The sequence below is a fragment of the Pangasianodon hypophthalmus genome, chromosome 26, assembly GCF_027358585.1.
Source record: "Pangasianodon hypophthalmus isolate fPanHyp1 chromosome 26, fPanHyp1.pri, whole genome shotgun sequence".
NCBI classification, from domain to species: Eukaryota; Metazoa; Chordata; class Actinopteri; order Siluriformes; family Pangasiidae; genus Pangasianodon; species Pangasianodon hypophthalmus.
The window spans coordinates 13,120,784-13,142,891 of NC_069735.1; the positions used below are offsets into that span (position 1 = coordinate 13,120,784).

General features: G+C 37.0%; 1 protein-coding gene across 3 annotated transcripts in view; it reads left to right on the forward strand.

Annotated features, from left to right (window-relative positions):
- The window catches only part of nlgn4xa (neuroligin 4 X-linked a), an 80,371-nt gene that overhangs the window by 54,552 nt on the left and 3,711 nt on the right, over nt 1–22,108 (forward strand). For all 3 annotated transcript variants that reach the window (XM_026932267.3, XM_026932268.3, XM_026932270.3), the window contains 2 exons: nt 8,200–8,385; nt 11,856–12,645. In XM_026932267.3, coding sequence (XP_026788068.1) covers nt 8,200–8,385; nt 11,856–12,645 — 976 coding nt within the window. The remainder of the gene's footprint in view (nt 1–8,199; nt 8,386–11,855; nt 12,646–22,108) is intronic.

The window sequence follows — 22,108 nt, forward strand, 5'->3', positions numbered from 1 at the left end:
ACAGTTTTCACTGTGCAAACAGCAGATGGCACATCACTAAATATACATTAAACAGAAACTTAAGTGACAACGGAGAATATGTGTATTAATCAGAACCGGAAAAATCAGAGAAAAGCAAGTTGGCATTTGTTTGTTAGGCTTCTAAATGTCGTAAGCACCACTGGCTTGAGATCTCTCTGATCGCAAAGTGTGTAATACCATTCAACCCCCTGTTTTTAAAGCTGTTTTTAAGTGCATGGGAAACTCTATATTAGCTTAGTTTAGGCAGTTAAAAAAATTGTAGGGAATGAAATAAGCTTTTTGTTTCACATTTCTAATAATGATGCCTTTTGCACGGGTGACAATTTTGAGTCCATGGCCTTAATGCGTTCACATTTCACCAGTTACCAGATACAATTTGACAGCTCTTCTTGTTTGGTTTCCTGTTCAGCTGTCAATCAGATGGTATTATGTTATGTAACCTCAAGCCTCCTGACATGTATCAGCCACAAAATGTGGTCTTGTCTTGTGGTTTGTTGGTTAATGGTTCTGCCTGTATGCTGGCAGACATTAAATAATTGAAACTTACCTGTCAGTTTACTAGTGAGCCATAGACGCAGTGTGGGAATAACCTCACTTCCACACTCCTAGAAAAAGAGTTCCTCAAGCATTAGTTAATGGTTAATGCTTCTCGGTTGTTCTAAGGTTCTAGGCTTCTACTTGGATCCTTTTCTAAAAGGGATACTGTCTGTTGTAGGATTCTACATATTATATTTAAGGGCTCTGGCAGGGCGCAGAATAAAGAACTAAAGAAAGAGCTTTTCCTTTCTTTTTTTAAACACAATCTGTTTATCAATTGAAAAGCAAGTTTTTAACGGTTCTGTAGATATTTAAGTGTTCTTAGCTTTCCAAATGCTTTGAATCCTTTCTGATAGAGAAACACTCTGTTGTTGTTGTTGCATTCTACATTGAATGGGTTATATGATATGGATTATCCCAGAAGGTCGATCTGAAAAGCCACTGAAGGATCGTTTTTTTTTTTTAAATACTCTGATTCTGATTGGTCAGAAGCTCTAACAGTATAAATTACAGGTTTATATTAATGCGTTCCAATATGTTATCATTCCTATGGTAACAGCGTAGCCTTGCATGATGGATGGTCCACATAAACAGATTTTAAAAACTTGTTGATATAGTAAAGCTCCCTGTAATGAGATGTTTATTTAGCGGTCTCCAATGTCGGGATTTTGTAACATTAGAGATAAAGCTGTAACTTTAAATATTCAGACAAGGGAAAGTCTTCAGGACAGAGCATGTTGGACATCACCTCATTGTTGTTTATTCTTCTATAATAGAACACCTTCAGGTATTTTATTTCTTGTATATATTTAATGGTGTTTACATGGGTTCCATAATGAATTCATTCAGACTATTAAATGTACAATATACATTTAATATGCAGAAAGTAAACCTCATTTGCATAAAATAACTATGCTAAAATCTGTTCAGAATAAATACATGCAAAACTTTCTGAACCAAATCATCCTGCCATAATTATGGATTTAAAAATAAGCTATCTACATGCATATCTTTTGCCTGTCATGGTTCTTCGACAGGATATTTAAACTGTATAGTGTAATAGTCTGCACTTAAATCCAACTATTGGCACCGCACAGCATGTATCTAGCTAAGGTTGGTTTGTTTAGACTTGGCAAAGAGGATAAATGAGCTTTGACTGCATTGTTGTGCTAACCCTTCCTGGCTCCCCTCTCATCATCCACTTAGATTGAGGATTTCACTGCAGCCTAAGTGTGGATTGTTACAGCTGTTTGATGGTGTATGTGCTCAAAAAAGGAACTGCAATGCGTCAGGCTTTGTCTTTTCCCTTCAAAAAGACAAAGTGTGGATTCTATCAGTATTCAGCAGTGTCGTGTGGTGTGTCAGGTAAATATAGAATTTTAAATAGCCGATGCCATGGAGTGAATAATAAATATATGCACTTGATACTGGCATGGTGAACAGAGAAACTGAAGAAGTTTAAAGATCACAACACATAATCCCTAGCAGCTGGGCTGATTTCAGTGGCACAAAAAGGCTTCCTGTGTGTGCCACATTTGTATGTGTGTGTGCGCGTGTGTGTATGCTAGTGACCTGACCCCGCTCAGCTAATCCGCAATGTTCCCCTCACATCACTCCCTTTGATAATTAACATTTCATCTGGGAACCAAAAGGATTATCTTGCTGACAGCGAGCACAATTAGGAGCTATTAACGTCAATCTGTCAGGATGCTGGCTTTCTTTTTTGTAATTTTTTCCTGATAATCTTTTTTTTCATCTTTTCTGGATATTTTCGTTTTAAAAAGATATTCAGTGTCACACACAAAAAGAGTCATGCATTCATCCATTCATCTTCAGTAAGTGCTATATCTTAATCAGGGCTGGGGTGGATATGGAAACTATCTGAGGCCGGAATACACCTTTGATGGGATGCAAGTTCATTCACACACTCATTCACACACTCATTTAATGCTTAGCAACAATTTATAGTAGGCAATCCACCATATTCTTGGGAAGTTGTCATTATATTCATGTTAATGCCATTCAGAGTTGACAATAAATGAGCTGTATTTATGCCATCGTTTATTTAAATTGAATACATTTTACTCATTTTGATGCTAATTAATTCAGGATTACTTTATTTAAGGTAAAATGTTGGAAATACTCTTTAAAACATCCTTGAATGAAATCTAAACGTGAATGAAAACATATTTTCAATCATTGTAACATCATACATACTAAGAGTGAGCAATATGGCAAAACTATCATGCCACAATACTTCAGGATTCATGATATATCAGTATATATTGTGATATATCATTTTGCTGTGGTTTTGCTAACAAAACCCCAACAAGGGCTTTCACAAACAAAACAAGGAAGTGGACAGGGGAAAGTTTTCAGGACAGAGGAGTTTGCACATTCGCTCTGACGTGACAAGAGGCTGGTGAAGGAAAGACTGTTTATAGCTGCTATAACGCAAGTGATAACAGAAACTAACATGTTTCACAGGCATTCCAAAACATGCAACATAACTATAAACTAATAAAAAAGTACAATGTGAAAATCCTTAACAAATATAAGTTGTTAGCATTGACAAACTGCTGTGGTATAAGAGTAATAAAACACTTCCAGAACGTGCTATTATTTGAAAATAACGCATTTCAGTGTGGTAACAGTAAACACATCCTACACCCCAGTGTTGATTATTTTCCAATAAAAGCAGGCCTCCAAGTTCTTTTCCCCTAACCTATCGACTGATTTGCCTTTTTTTTGTTCTCAAAAGTGGTCTAAAAGACTTCATCCTCTTTATAATATCAGATATGACTATGAAAGTGCACAGGATTAAATTATCTGAAGTGTATGGCTGTATCTGTTCAGCTGTTTTCTGTAGAACAAAGGCCTGCTTCTTTAAATCCTCAGCAGAATGTTGTTGGTATAAAAGTGATGCCAAGCAATAATCGAGGATTAAAGTAAATATTAATGTGTAAGTGTTTCTATTTTATTTGCTTTCTGTGTTGTGGGCTAAATGTGTTCCTTCAGGTTTATGATTAGGGTTAGTGCTGAAATTGACAGAATTGTTTTTTCATTAATTAGATTAATGAAATTAATTAATGTCTTGCCTAGTTCTCCATAATAAAACTTAGGACAAGGAGATTTTGTTACTTTAGATTATAGGTTTGGACTGATTGTATGTATGTTTTGGAGAAATATAGGCAGGCTTGGATTTTTTTCCCCATGAGGAAAAAAAAAGGGCTACCCCATAGCCCAGACATGTGAAGAATACTTGCCAGATATTCCTGCAGCTGCATTAATGTTGCTGTAGGTCTGTTGGCAGCCTCCCTGATAAGTTTTCTTTTTGTCCTTTCGTCAATTTTGGAGGGACTTCCTGTTCTTGGTAATGTCACTGTGGTGCCCCAATGTGATTGGTTAATTTTGGGTCCAGTGATCTACCCCATTACAAATGGGTGTTTAAACTTATGCAACCAGGTTACTTTACATTATTTTTTCTTTGAAATGTTTCTCGTTGTTTTTCAGTTGAATTTTATCGGTTGCTAGATTACATTAAAGGTGGAAAAAGATCTTACATGATTTATCTTGGCTTCATTTTATCACAAAAAACCCTGCCATTTTAACATGTAGACATTTTATATCGACTGTGTGTAACACCTTTACTATTATCTTTATTCATGCTTCTTTGAACTGCACTTCTGAAAGATGTTATTGGGTCAAAATCGAATTTATAAGCTCAAGCTTTATCAAGCTGATAAAACAATGTGAAGTGTGTTATTAAGCAGGTAAAATATGAGGGTTAATGCAGTTACACAGCAGACTGTTTTTAATAAATAATAGAGAAAACATCTAGTGCCTAATGTAATTAAATCCGTAACTGTAAAGCTCAGGGGAAGGAAGATGTATGGATTATGTAACAAATCAATCTCTCTCTCTCCAGCTCATATCCAGCTGTGCTTAATGATCATTCTGGTGCATAAATAATGTTGTTAAACATGCTGCATGATTAATATTGTTGTTAACTGGTAACTGGCCAGAACTTTTAATGCGCAGCTTCCAACATTATCACTCATGTCAGCACATTTTGGAGAATCGATACTTTTCTAGGCAGCAGCGATAGAGGAGGGAATATGCTGGATGAAAAGGGTGTTTAAGGAAGATCTCAGACACACACACTATCTTGCACAAAGACAGAATTGTTACAGTTAAGCATTCTTACAAAATGTTCTGCATTTGTATGCCACGGCCATTTTTGGTGCATTGTTAATTTCCTCATACCATTTTTTTCCCCCCTATTTATTTTGCACCAAGAGGAAAAAAAACTCATACCAAGTCATAAAAATCCTCAATCTAGTTCTTGTTGCATAATTATGTCGCTCATGCTTTGTTGATGATGGTAATGTGCTCATGCTCACACTCAATCCACTCTCAGACAGCAATCACATCAGGTTTTAGAAGGGAAGAGTCTGAAAGACAGCTGTATGTCCAGTGTCACTTAAATTGTTGATCTGTCCCGGGTGTTTGGACAGAGCTGCTTATAATGCTGCCGGAAGCTTCTGCCAGCTTCATTTTTTAATACAGACAGAGATTAGCGAGAACCAGTGAGATAGGGGCAGAGAGCCGATGAAGGCCTAGCCTTAATCCCCACACCGGAGACTGCATTAATGCTTAGTAATATCTCTAACCTGGAACTGCAGAATGCTCCGGAATACCTGAGTGAGTTGTAAACAACTTTGTGCGGAGGAGTCCAACCTCGATTCTAGTCACCCTTCAAGAGAAAAATGGTTCACATCCCGAAATAATTGTATGAAATATACACAACCATTAAATAAACTCAAATTATATGACCCATGACCCATAGTATTTTCTCTCTCAAAAAAATTGCCATAATTATTGGCATCTCTAAAGATGGCCATTCTTTCATTTTCTTTCCGCTATTCCTGGTGGGGTTTGTGGTGGCAACAGGCTAAGCAGGTCAGTCCAGACCTTGTTCCTTGTTCTCCAGTGGGTCCTGGTTATACCCTGAGATCTCCTTCCAGTGGGATGTGCTTGAACCGGAAGCTCAACCTGGATCCGACCCAAACCAGCTTAACTGCCTCTGAAAAAATATATTTTCTTATTTATGTATTTATTATTTTAAAATTGCTCTCAGGCTATATAAACACTAGGTTGATCACATACATAAACCCTTGGTCACCCATCAACATGAGGAAAACCAAAAGCCTTACCAGGTAAAATTTGCCAGGAAGAGGACTTAGCATGCTTTCTCTGAATTTGAATACTAGGTGCTTGAAATGATCTAAATCGAGGATTGGACCAAGACCCTTCTGTAAATGTTTTCCAACCTTATTAAACATTATGTTACATGCTACAGTCAATAATAAATGTGTTGGTGTCAATAAACCAGTGTTTTGCACCAAATATTGTACTATAGAAATTCAAAAGGCGTTTATGCCCTGTCTAATGTCAGTATATTGTGAGTATCAGTTTTAGTAAGTAGAGTTATTATTGACTTTGGGAAGTGTCAGTGTTATGAGGTCTTCATTAAGAAGTAAACATGTTTTGGCAATTGTATCCACGCCAATGCCCTGGGCTATCCGTTTTGGGGGTCTAGAGTTGCCAATGTTGTAATCCCTCTAGCCCCATGTCAGCATGACCAACTAAATCTGTCCTCTGCTTACACGTACTCCTTATCCTATTTACCCTGAACCGTTCTGGTCTATAACTGCACCCTCCGGAGGGGAATGAGGCCAAGTCTGGCCAAGAGAATGGCGCAGACACCCTGGAGGCTGCTGCGAGGCATTGCTAATGGGTTTAAACCACTTGGCTAATCTGTCAACAAGTCGCAATTTTTTGCTCATTGAGTATCCTGTTTTTGGGATTGGTGAGCAAGCTTCAAGCTGTTCAGTGCAATGGGGCGTATTTGATATATCTGAAGGAATGGTATTTGCCACTGTTTCCTCATTCTAGAGAAATAAGAGGCGGCCACGCAATGGGGACTACCGCAACTCATCCAAGGGCTTTCAAGTTTAGTGGTGGAAAATTTCTTTGCATTTAAATGAATTTATTGGATTCATGCCAACTCACCACATCATAACACCCGGAACATGTATGCTCCTTGCTCGGTCTGCATCTGAGTACCACTTTTAATATGAAACGTCATCAAGATCATATTACAAGTCCATTTCTCGAGATGTCACTGCATACTATGAGACTATTAAGTGGCATGGATGATTTAGTACTTCATAGACACAGCAAAAGCAACGACATAGGTTCCTGACAGTGGACTGAAAAAGATCCTGAGAGTGCATTATAATTATAATTGAGTCATATAATTGAGCAATTTTTTTTCCCTTCACAGCAAGGATCTCACAAAGGTCGCTGCCAAGCTGTCACTTTTTTCCTCATATCGTTTGAATGACTTATTTTAAACACGGCAATAAATAGGACACTTTCTCGTTCACATTCCAAAAGAGCAGTAAAAAATGATGGAAATTAAAATGAAAGTAACCCCAACCTTTTGCAAATAGATGGCCAAATATCCCCATAAAAGTCCACCTTGGATGATTCTATGCGCGTCCGAAATGCACATCTGTCCATCTTTTTGATCCTGTTGTCAAGATGATGGGCCCTTGCGATAAAGCGGAAATAAAAATTGGGCCATTAGTGCCCTCTACACAGAGCAACTCCTTTAGGAGCATGTTTTAGGGTTATGTTTCATACATTTGCTGCTTTGATGAGCAAAAAGGTGAGGAGGCTACTGTGATAGAATTAGTATGCCAAAAACAACACAAATGGCATCCAGAAATTCTTATCTAAGGCCTTATATCAAACAAAGGCAAAGCAGAGTTGCTTAACTCCCAACTAATATCCTCTTCTGGAGAGCTTCAAGTTGGGTTAAGAAACTTTTTTTTACCAGCTGCAAAGGAAATAATATATTTGAATGCATTTTAATGAGCTAGCAAACATGCATCAATAAACATGAAATCAAATCAAATAGTCAAACACTGGATACTTTTTTTACTAGTTTTTAAGACACTCAATATTAATTTTTTTATGATTATAAAGGGTCTATGACTGCACACATAAATCCAGTGACACAAAATTTCAAAGTTAATGAATACATGTGTAGCAGTGAGGGTGTGGTCAAGCGCTGGCTATGAATAGTAGGCGTTGCGAGATCAAGCAAGGGCTACACCTATGTGGCTAATAATGAAGAGTATTTATATTCTGTTTGTGGTTCAGTGAGAAGAATGAGTTTCAGTGAGAGAATGAGCAGATGCCAGACGAGTTAACATTTTTTTTATTTGCTAAATGAAAAAATAAACAGTAAAAATACTCATAAAAAAAGGTTGACTCGCTGTCTCTAAAACCCGCCTCCTGCGTCCTCATACTGCGCTTTCTGCTGACCAGGTGTTACATTGGTGCCAAAATCTGAGTTTGAGGAAGATACATCGTCATTGAACCCCTTCACCAAGATCATAAAGAACAAACACAAAGAGAGTAAAAATACACTGTGTACAACAGGATAGATGCTATATATTCCACTACTTTGGGTTTTAAAACCTATCCAACAATGCTTAATCCTGCCTGACGAAGAACCTGAAAGATTCTTATTCATTATAGTTCTGTTGTTATATTCTGTGCCAACAGGATTTCTAAGCACAGGGGATCAGGCTGCCAAAGGGAATTATGGCCTGTTGGACCAGATTCAAGCGTTGCGGTGGATCAAAGACAACATCCAGGCCTTCAAAGGAGATCCAAAAAGGGTGACGATATTTGGATCAGGAGCTGGAGCATCATGTGTTAGCTTGCTGACCCTGTCCCATTATTCAGAGGGTATGTAACATTAAATTACTACTTATTTTAAGAAACATGTTCGTCTTTGTTGTCAGTATATTACTTGTTTGACAAATGTCTAAGGCAGTGGTTTTCAAAGTGAGATCCAGGGAGCCCAGGGGTCTATAAAGCATAGCCAGGGGTCTGTGACTTTAAGAATTTTGAAGTTATTATATTTATCATTGACTTCTTACAGTTAGCCTGTTCAAACAGTTATTTGAATTGAATAGGTTTATCTAAACCTCACTAACTCAAAACCAAGTAGGCCTATAAATAATGTCAACTTGATACTAATGTGTTCTGTCAGTGGAGCTCTAGGGCCGCAATAAATAACCAGAATGTGATTGTACAAATTTAAATAATGAGCCTAATATTTGAATAGTTGGATTTTGTTCATAACATACTTCTGTACTCATGAGGTTCAATTTATTTTTACAGTTAAAGGGGTCTCTGGATGCAAAACCCTAAAACAGAACTGTGTGAAATACCATTTGCACATTTTAGGGTCTGAATAATCTTCATTCATGCTAACAACATGGTAATGGCCTGTCAAGTAAGATCACGAACATCACTCTAAACTGACTGGCAAGGCTGTCCTTTAAAATATAATGGCCAATAGCGTCGAATGCAACAATCTGTGCCGATCCAAGGTTTCATTTACATTTACAACATTTAATAGACTACCTCATCCAGAGCGACTTACAGAAGTTCTTTGTAGTCACTATCAAAAAAAAAAAAACCTCATGCAAGTCATTAAGTCCGGCTGTGAGAATACCATCAAGCTAAAACCCTATTAGAGGAGGTTAGTACAGCGAGAAAAAAGAAAACACACAAGTCAAGGGATTTTTTTTTCTATTACAGAACCCTAATTGCTGAGCTCCCAATCTCCAAAGTATGAAATTAATGAGTGACCACTGCCCAAACCTTCAGCCTGCTACATGAACTATTACTAATCTAATATTCACACTTGTTTTAGCAATTATAATGGATGAATAATACAACACCACGAAATGAAGATTCTCCCTCCAGAATAATAATGCTATTTTGGAGTGCCCTTGGAATGCCCTTGTTTTATTTAGATGCTAAAAATATCGTTCTAAAGCTGTTTAACCACTTAGGACTTTGATAGCACTTTTCAGACATTGAATACTGTCCACTCTTGAAAGCACTCTGGAAAGTTTTTATCCCATTAGAATCTATTTGAATGCAATAGCTAAAAAGCAACCCACTGATGCTCAACATCAGCCTACAAAGCTTACCTTCCGGTGGTAAAAACAGCCCGGATCGAAGTGAAATCTCATAATGGATCAAATGACCTCTGGCAACAGCTTCTCTTCCCCAGAACCTGCAATTCAATCTGGAGCGAGGATGTGACACACTTGATTAAAATAATGCAGACGAGACGCACAGTACTCCCCTGCGTTCTTGTCTGAAAGGGTCAGCTATGATTTATGAATACATTTTGAATTATATAATGCATACTGTGAATAGCACTTACGAACACATTATTTCTACTCTAGCTGCTGGAGCTAGAGATCTTTGAGAGATATGTTTGGGATATGTTTGAGTAGTAATCAACTACTTTCTTATTGTTAATTCATATGATATTTGTCATATGTTTTCAATATAGTGGCGTCACACCAAACAGAAGAATTGCTCATATTTTGTTGTACAAATGTCTTAAGAGCCCTTAGAAATCCTGTCAAGAAATAAAAATTAAGCTGCAACTAATTGTCAGACAGGCATGGCCATGCTTTTGCCTGTCACTGAAAGATGTAAATGAATAAAAACACATTGTTAGGAATAAACAGATAGAAATAAAGATACAGATTCCTGTAACAAAAAAAATCTTACCAAGAAGGTTCACATGGCATCTGCTTGAGTCTAGAGGTACTCAGAGGTACGCAACAAAAAGTCATGCGGGTGTGAGCGAGCAGTCATGTATGAAGCTCCTGAGACAAACAAGGACCAGATTCATTAACATGCATTTACAGCATTCATTCATTCATCCTTAGTAACTGCCTGATCAGTGTTGTGGTGGTTTAAGTTAGGCTACTAGTTAGCACAAACAAAAGGAACAACTGCAGGATTTTAAAAACACTTCTCTATTTGAGACCAATTATGAACCTGAGTGATGTAGCTGAGGTTGAGAAACTGTCACAGCCAGAATTCACATGCCATGCTGGCATTTATTCCTCTGGGATTTTTCCAGTGATTTCCACTGTTTCCAGGGACACAGTGGCAGGGTTAAAAAAAAAAAATCCTTCAAGATTTAAGCCACACCCACTTTGGGGTTAAACTCAAAATACACATACAGATATCTGGAGCACTAAAAAGATATAGATAGTTGTACTGTGTTACACCCCTAGTGTAGACATAGCTTTCATCTACATTTCTGAGAATATGTATTGGATTGAGGGCTCTTTTCCCTTCTGTGTCACTGAATCATCAGCTCCAAGCCTCTAGTTATCTTTTTCTAGGACAAAATCTGCAACATGAATCTATTGCCATGCATGACTGATCTGACAGAGGTCCAATACAAAGGTTTATGTGTTTTTGTCAGTATTCGCATCAGATGCTCAGTATCCACAAGGCTAAATAAAGTGATAGAAAATGAAAGCCGTTATGAAGATGATAACTCTGTGCTCAGTCGCTCCTCATATTGCCCTGATTGAATCACTAGACTAAGATGATATAAATAGAAAGTATGGGCAAAACATCATGCGCACACACACACACGCACACACACACACACACACAGAGAGAGAGAGAGAGAAACAATTCCTGGTGTGCTGTGGCCTATTTACAAAGTGGCAATTCAGGAAAAGTAATTCTTACCCCCAGAAATGTTCATGATGGCAACATGAAGCATTGTCATTCATTTCAATCTAGTTCCACTATATGCTTGCTTTGCGAAGCATAATGAAGTAAGCCCTATGAGATTTTCAAGTTACATATCTGGGTGAAAATAAAAAGAAGCCTCAGAAGAAAATCATTCAACAAAAATAACATTATGAAGATCTTTCAAGAAATTCCATAGAGGTCTGGATCAAAAGGAAATGAAGCCCAAGTTATTGGACAATGGCAAATACTAATAAAATGGGGATATTTGGCTCTGTATTCCAATGCACTGGATTTGAAATGAAACAGTGAAGATAACATTAAAGTGCTAAAGTGTTAAAGTGCAGAATCTCATCAGCGGATGTTGTTTTTAGTCAGGTACAAATATCCTTGAAAAGAATTTCTACCTCATTCTTTGTTTCAAATCCACCTTGCTGGAGTACTTACCTGAAATGACAAAAGTGGTCACTGTAATTGGTATCATCCCATGCCTTTTCCCTTTGTCCTGGTTTATACTCTGCACATTACCATTGAGTTTTAGCATTGATCGGAAAAGTTACACTGGTGCTTCTGCTTTTAGCAAAGTGGTCTGAGTGCACTAATGGCTGCTTATTTCTTCCCGTTTGTAGATCTGTTTCAGAAAGCCATCATCCAAAGTGGCACGGCTCTATCCAGCTGGGCCGTCAATTACCAGCCGGCCAAGTACACGCGCATGCTTGCCGAAAAAGTAGGCTGCAACATGCTGGATACCATAGAACTGGTGGAATGCTTGCAAAATAAGAACTATAAGGAGCTGATCGAGCAATATATCACGCAGGCCAAATACCACATTGCATTCGGGCCTGTTATAGATGGTGATGTCATCCCAGATGACCCACAGATCCTCATGGAGCAGGGTGAGTTCCTGAACTATGACATAATGTTGGGCGTCAACCAGGGTGAAGGTTTCAAGTTCGTGGATGGGATTGTAGATAGCGAGGATGGCGTGTCGGCCAATGACTTCGACTTTGCAGTGTCGGATTTTGTGGACCACCTGTACGGTTATCCGGAGGGGAAGGATACACTCCGAGAGACTATCAAGTTCATGTACACTGATTGGGCTGATAAGGAGAATCCAGAGACCAGGCGCAAGACTTTGGTTGCATTATTTACAGATCACCAGTGGGTGGCGCCTGCCGTAGCTACAGCCGATCTTCATGCACAGTACGGATCGCCGACGTACTTCTACGCTTTCTATCACCATTGCCAGAGCGAGATGAAGCCGAGCTGGGCCGACTCGGCACATGGAGATGAGGTGCCTTACGTGTTTGGGATCCCTATGATTGGCCCGACTGATCTGTTCAATTGCAACTTCTCCAAGAATGACGTCATGCTCAGCGCAGTGGTGATGACGTACTGGACGAATTTTGCTAAGACAGGGTAAGTGAAGTATCACCTTAAGCTTATGCTGCCTTTTCCCCAGCTGATGTCAGTATCAATTTAACACCCTACAAAAGAATGTGGAAATCCTGCTCTTAGGGCAGTTAAGTTTCCCAGTGCTTGGAAATGTCATTGATGCACTCAGGAAGTTATAGTGTAGGACAATGATGCCAATATGTGCTCAGAGTAAGAGCTAATTTTCACCAGTGAGTGCCTTATTTAATAGAAAGAAGTCAGAGGAAAGGTTACTAAGGTGTCTTTGAGCATCTAATGGTGCTCCAGTCCATCTAATGGTGTTAATCAAGTTGTCAGACATGTTTGCATATGTTTAGAATGATTTTTGTAGCGTGTCAAAATAACCTTTCCAAAAACTTCATACACGACAAAAACAATTAGCATTTAGATAAAAAATACCATATAGCTGAAGCAGTGGAACATCACCTCTTCATCAGATTTTCACTTATACCAGACAGACTGATTTTGTTTCAGAGCACACTACCATGGGCCATCCATTTTACGATAAATGGTTTAGCTCTTAAACTATAAAGTGACAAACTTTTTTTCTAGTGAAAGACTCTGGAGAACTGATCCTAGGTATTCTGCAACATGTGAGCCTTGTGTTTCAGAGCACACTTTGAGAAAACAAGGTTCCATCTATCTCTCTGAAGGGTTCTTAGTCTTGTTCCTCTGGTGGGGACCATTAAAAATTCTACGTAGAATCCAATAATAGAAGGTTTCCCTTTCAGGAGGAGTTGAAATGAAAATATTTGTAAAAAGCTAGAACCATCCAAACATCCAAAGAACCAACAATTTAGAATGCTGAGCTTCCTCCTACTGCTCAGGGAAGGGAGACATTGTAAGGGCATCTTTCACTTACTCACATCTTGATGCTAGGTAGCTAAGTTAGTTAGCTGACACTACTGAGTCCTTGTTCAAATCTAGAAAGCTATTTTTGAAAATGTAGCTTTTTCCCTGCATTGTGGCCTTCTGGACACAAGAAAAGAGCATTATTAGTAAAAGCTACATTTTCAAAAATATCTGTATGCGTGTGGACAAGTGTTAATGAAAGTTACTGTTAGCTAGACAGCTAGCTATTTAGGTAGGTAACTTGGCTAGCTGCTTTGTGTTAGGTTTAAAAATCTAGTTGTGAAAAAACATAATATGTTTGAGGGGTTTTTGGTTGTTGTTTTATTTGGGGTTTAAGATTTATTTGGGATGTAAGATTTATATGTTGAATGTTGTGCTTTGGAGCTTTTCAGTGCTATGTCTTTTGTGCAAATTAGCATCAAGCCACATCACCCAAATAGCTGTGTGAATACTTTTGATGTCTTGATACTGAAGTTTGACTGTTTTGTTTACGCAAAATAGTCTCTCATCAGGTCTAATTGCTCTGAGACTGTTCTTGTATAGACAGAAAATAACTCGTAGTAAATTATGGGTGGATTATGATTGAATTAGCATTAAAAGCAGCTACAAAATATTTACCTGAGAAATGAGCACCACTGAGGAAAGTCAGTGACTTTCAATGACTACCAAACTCAGACTATTTTTTAATGTTCAACCCTACTGCTTTCTTTCTTTTTGTTGAGTGTTACATTTCTTTTTGCAATTGTTAAATAAAAATGCAATACAAACCATAACTGTAGGTTTTTAAAGGTCATAGAACTGTTTTGCTGGCAATATACTTGTATAGTATATGTATATATCATACCTATACTGTACATATCATAAAAATATTACTATTGTAGAATGTACTATTGTCATGGTTTTATATTGTTATTGTGTAAAATTGTTTTTAATATCATTTAGGTTTTATCACACACTCCTAGGACTATATACTGTATGTAAAAGTAGTTTAAAGGAAGTATTAAAACCGGATAAAAGCCCTCAGAGGTTTAGTTAGAGGTTTAGTGCTACACTCACATTTACTCGACTCACCCTAAGCTGCATTAACCTATATTATATAAAGCTGGTATGAAAACATATTACTGAAGCCACAGTATATTTCAATGGAGCAAAATTAAATCTGGTTGTTATATTACTGAAATATGTTTACACAAAGCTGTAAATAATGGGTCCTCTATATTACAGAAAAAGCCATGCGCAGTAATTCAAGTATGATAAATTTTAACGTCGGGATTTCTGCCATTAAGGAAGTATACATCTTTTTCAGCTAGAATGAACCGTGACTGTGCTGGATGTTGCCTCAAGACATGTTAAATGCAAAAGATGTTGGATTTTTTTTTGTCCTCATATAAAAAAGCAAGTCATCACACTGAATGCTGAATGGTATATGCCTCAGGCTAAAAGAGAGAGAAAGAGGAAGATAGGGCCAAGTTGCTTTTTTATATACCATGAACTTTCTATTTTTGTTTCATTCATGCCTAGACACGTGAAGAGGTTTTGACGAAGAAACAGTGCCTATTCAAATGATATACAGTATGTGACTTGGCTATTTAAATATTAGTCGCTTTAACAGAAATTTGCATTTGTTTATTTGGATAATGTGGAGCAGAATACAACCCATGCCTATAATTCATACAAGATTATTATTATTATTATTATTTTTTACAAATGTATTACAAATCTCTAGTTCACATACTGCATAAACAAAAGCCCCATGACATACAGAATAAAAACAGCTTGTAATAATGGACAAAATATGTATATATCTCTTGTACAAGTGCTCTAATATATGAAATTGTCATCTACTGAATTCTGAGAAACTGTTCTGCTAAAAAGCAGGAGATAATGATAGATTCTGTAGACAAAATGCTATACAAAATACAATGGCATAATTTTATTTATATATATATTTTTTGTACAATAAATTAATACATGCGCTAATACATGAAATCGTCATCTGCTGCCTATTAGCAGTGCAGTTTCTCAGAAAGCTAACATCTCTTTCAGCTGTTGGCATTTACACACAGATACACAAATGTCACAATTTCATTAAATATAAACGATCCATTGCATGATTCAATCCTATTAGGTTTTTTTCATTATTATTGCTACATCATTTCCATTATGTAAGGAATAAAACATGACAGTGCATGCTGTTATAGAACAATAATCATTGTCAGGGTGGCATCATGTGGCCCAGCATGAAGCAGAATTACTGTTACCACCCTGAAGTTGATTATTTTCCTATGAATTTGCCAACGATTCCAATTTATGATTTATTAAAGAGTGATGCATCTTACTTTGTATCCATTTACAGTTACATGTAATGTTGTAGCTATTATTATATTGTTATCTTGACGACTTTCAAGATAACGAAGTTGGAAAAGTTACAGCTTTACATCTGACTGTTACGAAGCCCTGACACTGGAGACTCCTTCCAAATTATATGCTAAATAAACTTCACCATATTAACAAATACACACATTAAAAAAAATAAATAAAAAAATAATAATCCATCTAGGTGGAGCGTCCACCCTCCATGTCCCTGTGTAAGATGTTACAATAGAAACGATAATGTATAAGAACAAGCACATTCATATAAACCTGTGATTTGTCTTGCAGCTGGAGAGCTGTCAGAGCTGCTGTTATAGGAAATTAACTGACTTTCTGAGTAGTCAGATTCAAGAATTCAACAGTGCTATATGTGATATAAAGCACTTTAATTGTATTACTTTTCATCTGAGAGTCATTTATGATGAATACAAAACTGGCTGTATGTTCATATTGAAACATACAGTGCATATTTCTTTAACAATAATGCACTCTGTGATTGTTCACTGGTGCCACTGATGCAGATAGATTTTTCAGTTCTTTTTGCAGAAAACCCCAGATTGGAGCTGAATCAGTGATCGCTGCTCATTATGTGAGAGCGATTTAGAAGCGGCCTGACCCATGACGCCCTGACATTTATCAAGCATGTTAGAAATGATCTGAACAAAATCATGTAGTGTGTGTGAGACGTACAAGCACGGGTATGGAGGTCGGTAATGAGCAACAGCCAGTGAATGAAGCAAAAAATCTACAACTCCACATACATACATATATATCTATATCTATATCTATCCATCTATATATATATATATCAATCTTTATGTGGAGTTAGGTCCCTCACCTAAAGAGTTAACTGCCCACACTTAAGAAGCTAGAAAATCTATGTATAAAATATAAGAAACTTTTTTTTTATGCAATAGGTGTGCTGCTGCTAATCTTATCTATAAAGAATGATACTTCAGCAATGCCAGTAGAAAAAGGAAGAATGTCAACAAGGAATAATTTGTAACAGGTTGTTGGGCATAAGTAACAGTAATAGTACACCAAAGAAGCTCTTAAAGTCCTAGATAAGCAAAATTTCCAGTCCAAAAGTATCCTGAACATTGATTTAAACCATATTCCTTAGCTCATAGTATACAATAATGAACACAAAACCCTGCACAGCTTCCTGAACTTTTCCTGAACCCAACAGACAGCTGGGCTTGGAGATTAGAGACCTCTTTGTCTGTGGGTTTTTAACCTTACAGGTAATTTGTGAAGCTCAGCTGTACTTTATTTTCTAATGTGCGTACCTATGGATTAACAAGACATAGAGCGATTGTCAGTCTCCTCCTTCCCTTTCCTTGTTTCATAGCTCCTCCCTCTAAGGAAGTGGAGAAAGGAAATGAGGATAGAAAGGCTCCAGAACAAATGTATTTCCCAGCAGTATTAGCTATATAACAGATCAGTCAGTGGTGATTACACAGTAATTTATCCTTAAATAAAACATTATTGCGTGTGTATATCACATGCTTTTAGCCCAACAAAATTCACCTGTCTTTGCCTTTTAAAATTGTACCCATTATTTATTTGATTTAATTATTAATTTTGTATTTGTGGTTCTTATTTTGCCATCATGCACCAAAATAAAAAGACTTCGTACATAGGAAGCAGTGGTGTATCCTTGATCCAGAAGCCTCCTCTCCTCTAAGAACTGGTACTTCCTTAAACATGGTGGACTTTGATCGATTTATGGGTTACAGGCTCAAGGAGGTAGGATTGAGGAATCAAGGAGGAATCAGTTAAAATTTTTGGATGCACCAAAAGACTGCCATGTTGTTACACCTGTGTCTTGCAGACTACAATCCCATGATCCTCAGCCTGCAACCTCATCATATGACCTCCAGTTATGCTCCTATCCCTATTCACAGTCACATGATTACTACATGATGACACTCACCTGCTTGCAATCAGACTACTCTCTTTAAATAATCCGGCCTCTCTGTGTATCTATGCAAAGTCTAACATCAGCAAGTGTTACGGCCATTTTGGAATTCTGAAAGTCATGTAGCATGTACTTGGTGCAAGTCTTGCAGAATGTGTCAAGATTACTGAGCGCTTGCACATTAAATATATTACACTGTGAAAAGATGCAGGTGAATTGAATAGCAGCAGGTTAGTCACAAAAGTCTAACCATCTGCAATCTGTTACTGAGAACATCCCTAGATCAGGTGTTCTATTTAACAGAAAGTGCCTGGGGCAGCTGTGTTAACCAATCACAGCAGCTGCATCCTGCAGGCCTTTTCTGATTGGCTGTTGATATCCAAAGAGTAAACCACAATGAGAAAAGAAGTGATATTTAGCTCTGTTGCTGCGATGAACCTAACAATCAAATTTTCAACAAGTTAAATGATTGTGCTCTAGATTGTTCTTCAGTGATTGCATGGTCATTATTTTATGGTATTTGGTACACTATATGGCCAAAAGTGTATGGTCACCTACCTGACCATCACCTGACTTTGTGTTTGTTGAACATCCCATTCCATATTTATTCCCCCTTTACTGTTATAATAACTTCCACTCTTCTGGGAAGGCTTTCCACTAGATTTTGGAGTGTGGCTGTGCGGATTTGAGCATTAGTCAGGTCAGGTACTGATGTTGAGGTGAGGAGGTCTGGGGTGCAGTCAGTGTTCCAGTTCATCCCAAAGCTGTTCAGTGGGGTTGAGGTCAGGGCTTTATGCAGGACACTAGAGTTCTTACACACCAACCTTGGCAAACCATGTCTTCATGGAGCTTGCTTTGTGGACAGGGGCATTGTCATGCTGGAACAGGTTTGGGCCTCTTTTTTCCAAGTCCTAATGCCTTAGCATACAAAGACATTCTATACAATTCTGTGCTGTTAACTTTGTGGCAACAGTTTGGGGAAGAACCACATATGGGTGTGATGGTCCAGTGTCCACAAACCTAATAATACAGAATAAATCAGAAAGTATTTGTGCTACAATTCAGCTCTCAGCCCATTTCAGTAAAACATAAATCCCACAGTCAAACAAGAGATAAAAACAGATTCAGTGTTTTTATCTTTCTGTTTGGATATCAGTCACACACACAGCTATTGAATCCCCGATGCTGAGATTAGGGCTTGGAGCTTGAGCATGACAGAGCATTACTTTGATAGTTAGCATGGAGAAAGTCTGCAGTTTTAGCCTACGTAAAACAAAGCCAGAATATCTACAGACCTCACGATTCAATTTGATTTTGATTCAAGGTCATGACAGCCTGCATTATTTTTTCCTTCCTGAATTGAAATCATATTACACCACAGTGTGGCTCAATCCTCAATTCTGATTGGTCAGAAGGTGTTAATTTTTTTTGTTTGTTTTTTAGCAGCTCTTACAGTAGTTGCTGCAAGGCAAAACAGGTTTATATTAATGCGCTTATTCAAATTCGTCATTGTTACTATAATAACAACTTACACAGAAACCTATGTGGTGGATGCCGCACATTTAAAAAAAAAAAAGTGTGTACTTGTTCGGATCATGAATTTTTCTGTGAGGAGATTTTTTGGAAGAGTCTCCAGTGGCAAAGGTAAAGCTGTAACTGTAAGCTTGACGACCCGTGAAAGTCTTCAGGATGAAGGGCTTCACGCTTTCTCGGTAACATGAGAAAAATCAGAGGCTAGTGAAGGAACAACTGCTACAAAGTAAGGGAAAGTAAGTGAAACTATTCATCCTGGAAACACTAGGCTTGTATTAATATATTTCCTTTGGGGCTGTCAGAATTAAGTGCACTGAATATTATTTCAAAAATTCATAAATGCACATTTTAATTTTTGAAATTTTTAACATCACTATATCAAAAACATGTAGGAAGAGGCTTTGAATAAATGCCATGTCCAATTGCAAAATTAGTTTTCAGGAATCCTTATACTTGTGTATCAAAAAAGGAAAGAAAGAAAGAAAAATATGTTGTAAGAGTGATATGACTTGTAATGGCATCAGCTGGAACTTACTGGAGTCACTCTTTCTGTGGTCGAATTATAAATTGGTCATATAGTGCACTATGCACCCAATGTAGTAAGGATATATAGTGAATAGGGAGGCATTTTGGATTCAAATTTGTTTGCATGGATCTCCTAAAAAATGCAAATGCTAGTTAATATTAGTAACAGGAAAATAATTCTAGGGGTAAACGAATAAGAAACTAATCTGAAACTTTAAAGTTGCAATAGTTATTTTTTTAATTGGTTTCATGTACAAATAACCTGGAAGATATGTAGAACATGATTTAAAAACAACAACAACAATGGATTAGGTCATGGCCTTTGCAATAGTGTATTATGTCGCTGAGAAAACCCGTTTGGAAAATAGTCCAGAATGCTTGTTTGTGTTTGGATGTGCTTACTGTCAGTCATTTTAAAGACACTCTGTGGGCCACTATAGATTCTGGGAGTGGAGCTTCAGGAACATGGACACGAATCATTCAAATATTGAACCTACCTAACCATTAGAGACCTAATCCTGAAATTAAAAAGACTAATCTTATCTAATGCACCTTTAAATTTTAGATTTTAAAATATATATTTTAAATGAATTTGAATATTATATATAAAAATCTAAAATTTAAAGGTGCATTAGATAAAATTAGTCTTTTTCATTTCATAATCTTATCTAATGCACCTTTTAAATTTTAGATTTTATATATAATATTTAAATGAATTTGAATAATAAATGTTCGATAGCCAAAACCTAAAATTACAATTTTTCATCAGAACTGTTTCATACATTATTGCATTTTTTTTTAAGTTTAAAAGAAAAGAACAAAACAGAAAACATCTATTGTTAGTTTTGTGCATCAATTTGAATATTTTTCAAAATATTTTAGGAAGCTAAGATTATCTAAGGTCTGAGAATCCTTTTTTTTTTCTCTATGAAAATGTGTTCTTTAAAAGGCTTTAATAATTAATATACAAGCTTAGGCATTTATTTATTATACCATTGTGCACATCATCCTCGTATTCATTTATACATCTATTCATTTCATTTCAGTATGCTGCTCTTTCTTGTGGTTAATTATATATTTCTTAATTTGTTTACTTTTTTGCCACAATTTCATCATTTTTCATCAGCCAGTGTGTCCTACTGCCAGCATCTTTTTTCGTGTGTGTTCAAGTACTTTTCTGCATGCAGCTCCATGGATCTCCTCTCCATCTTCAGTGTCTATTTAAAGGTCTCATTCTCTCTTTCTTTGTCTCTTCTCTATTTCTTCACTCTCCTCCAGTGTAATGAAATCGCAACCCACAGTATCACTGCAGAGCCACTACCAGTTCCATAGGCTACACACACACACACACACACACACACACACACACACACACACACATATGAACACTGGGGTAAATTACTATTACTAGTTCATCATGCCGTTAATGACGATATATTGCAAATGAGTTTGTCAGGTGAATCACTTACTTGTGACAGTGTGGTACGTGGATTATGTGCTTTTCAGCAGAGATTTATTGCCTTTGTACAAGTTAAAATTCCCATCGTGTCCCAGTGAGTTACTCCCAATATATTTTTGGGAATGCAGAACAGCTGGTGACTCATGAGCTATACCTCTGTACTGCTAATGAATATGCAAAATAAACCAGCAGACAGAAAGAAAGATTAGTTTTTTTTTTATTTTGTATGATACTCCCTATGAAAACAAGATTCTGGTTTCCCTGAAAAGTTCTTTTAAAAAAAAAAAAAAGATTTGGAGATGCTTTTTTTTTTTAATCGAAGAACAAGGATATGTTTTACGGGAAGTGCTCTGTTCATTTGCGTTTTCATTTTTAAACTCTCTAGCTTCAGCCAACTTGTGCCAAAATCACTGAATATCCCTTTAACAGTTTCGAAAGAAATCAATTCTGCTCATTTACAAAATGCCTTGGCAGCCATACAGACGTTAAAAGTAGAGCACAAAAGTGATCACTAAGCAACAAAGCAGGAGAACAAGTCTGCAAATCTCCCAAGATTATTTTTTTAAAAATCGCAACAGTACCCTGAGGGTGACGTGATGCTCTCACCGTTGAGGTTAATCACAGAATTGCATTCTTTAATGCATAAAATTTAACAAAATACAGAAATTAGCCTTTAGTTACTACAGCTCTGAAATTCTTTTCATGAAAACCTGTGAGCTTTGAACTTTGAAGAATGATCAGAAAACATGTTTGTTTAAACTTGCATTCAATGAAGTTTTGATTTT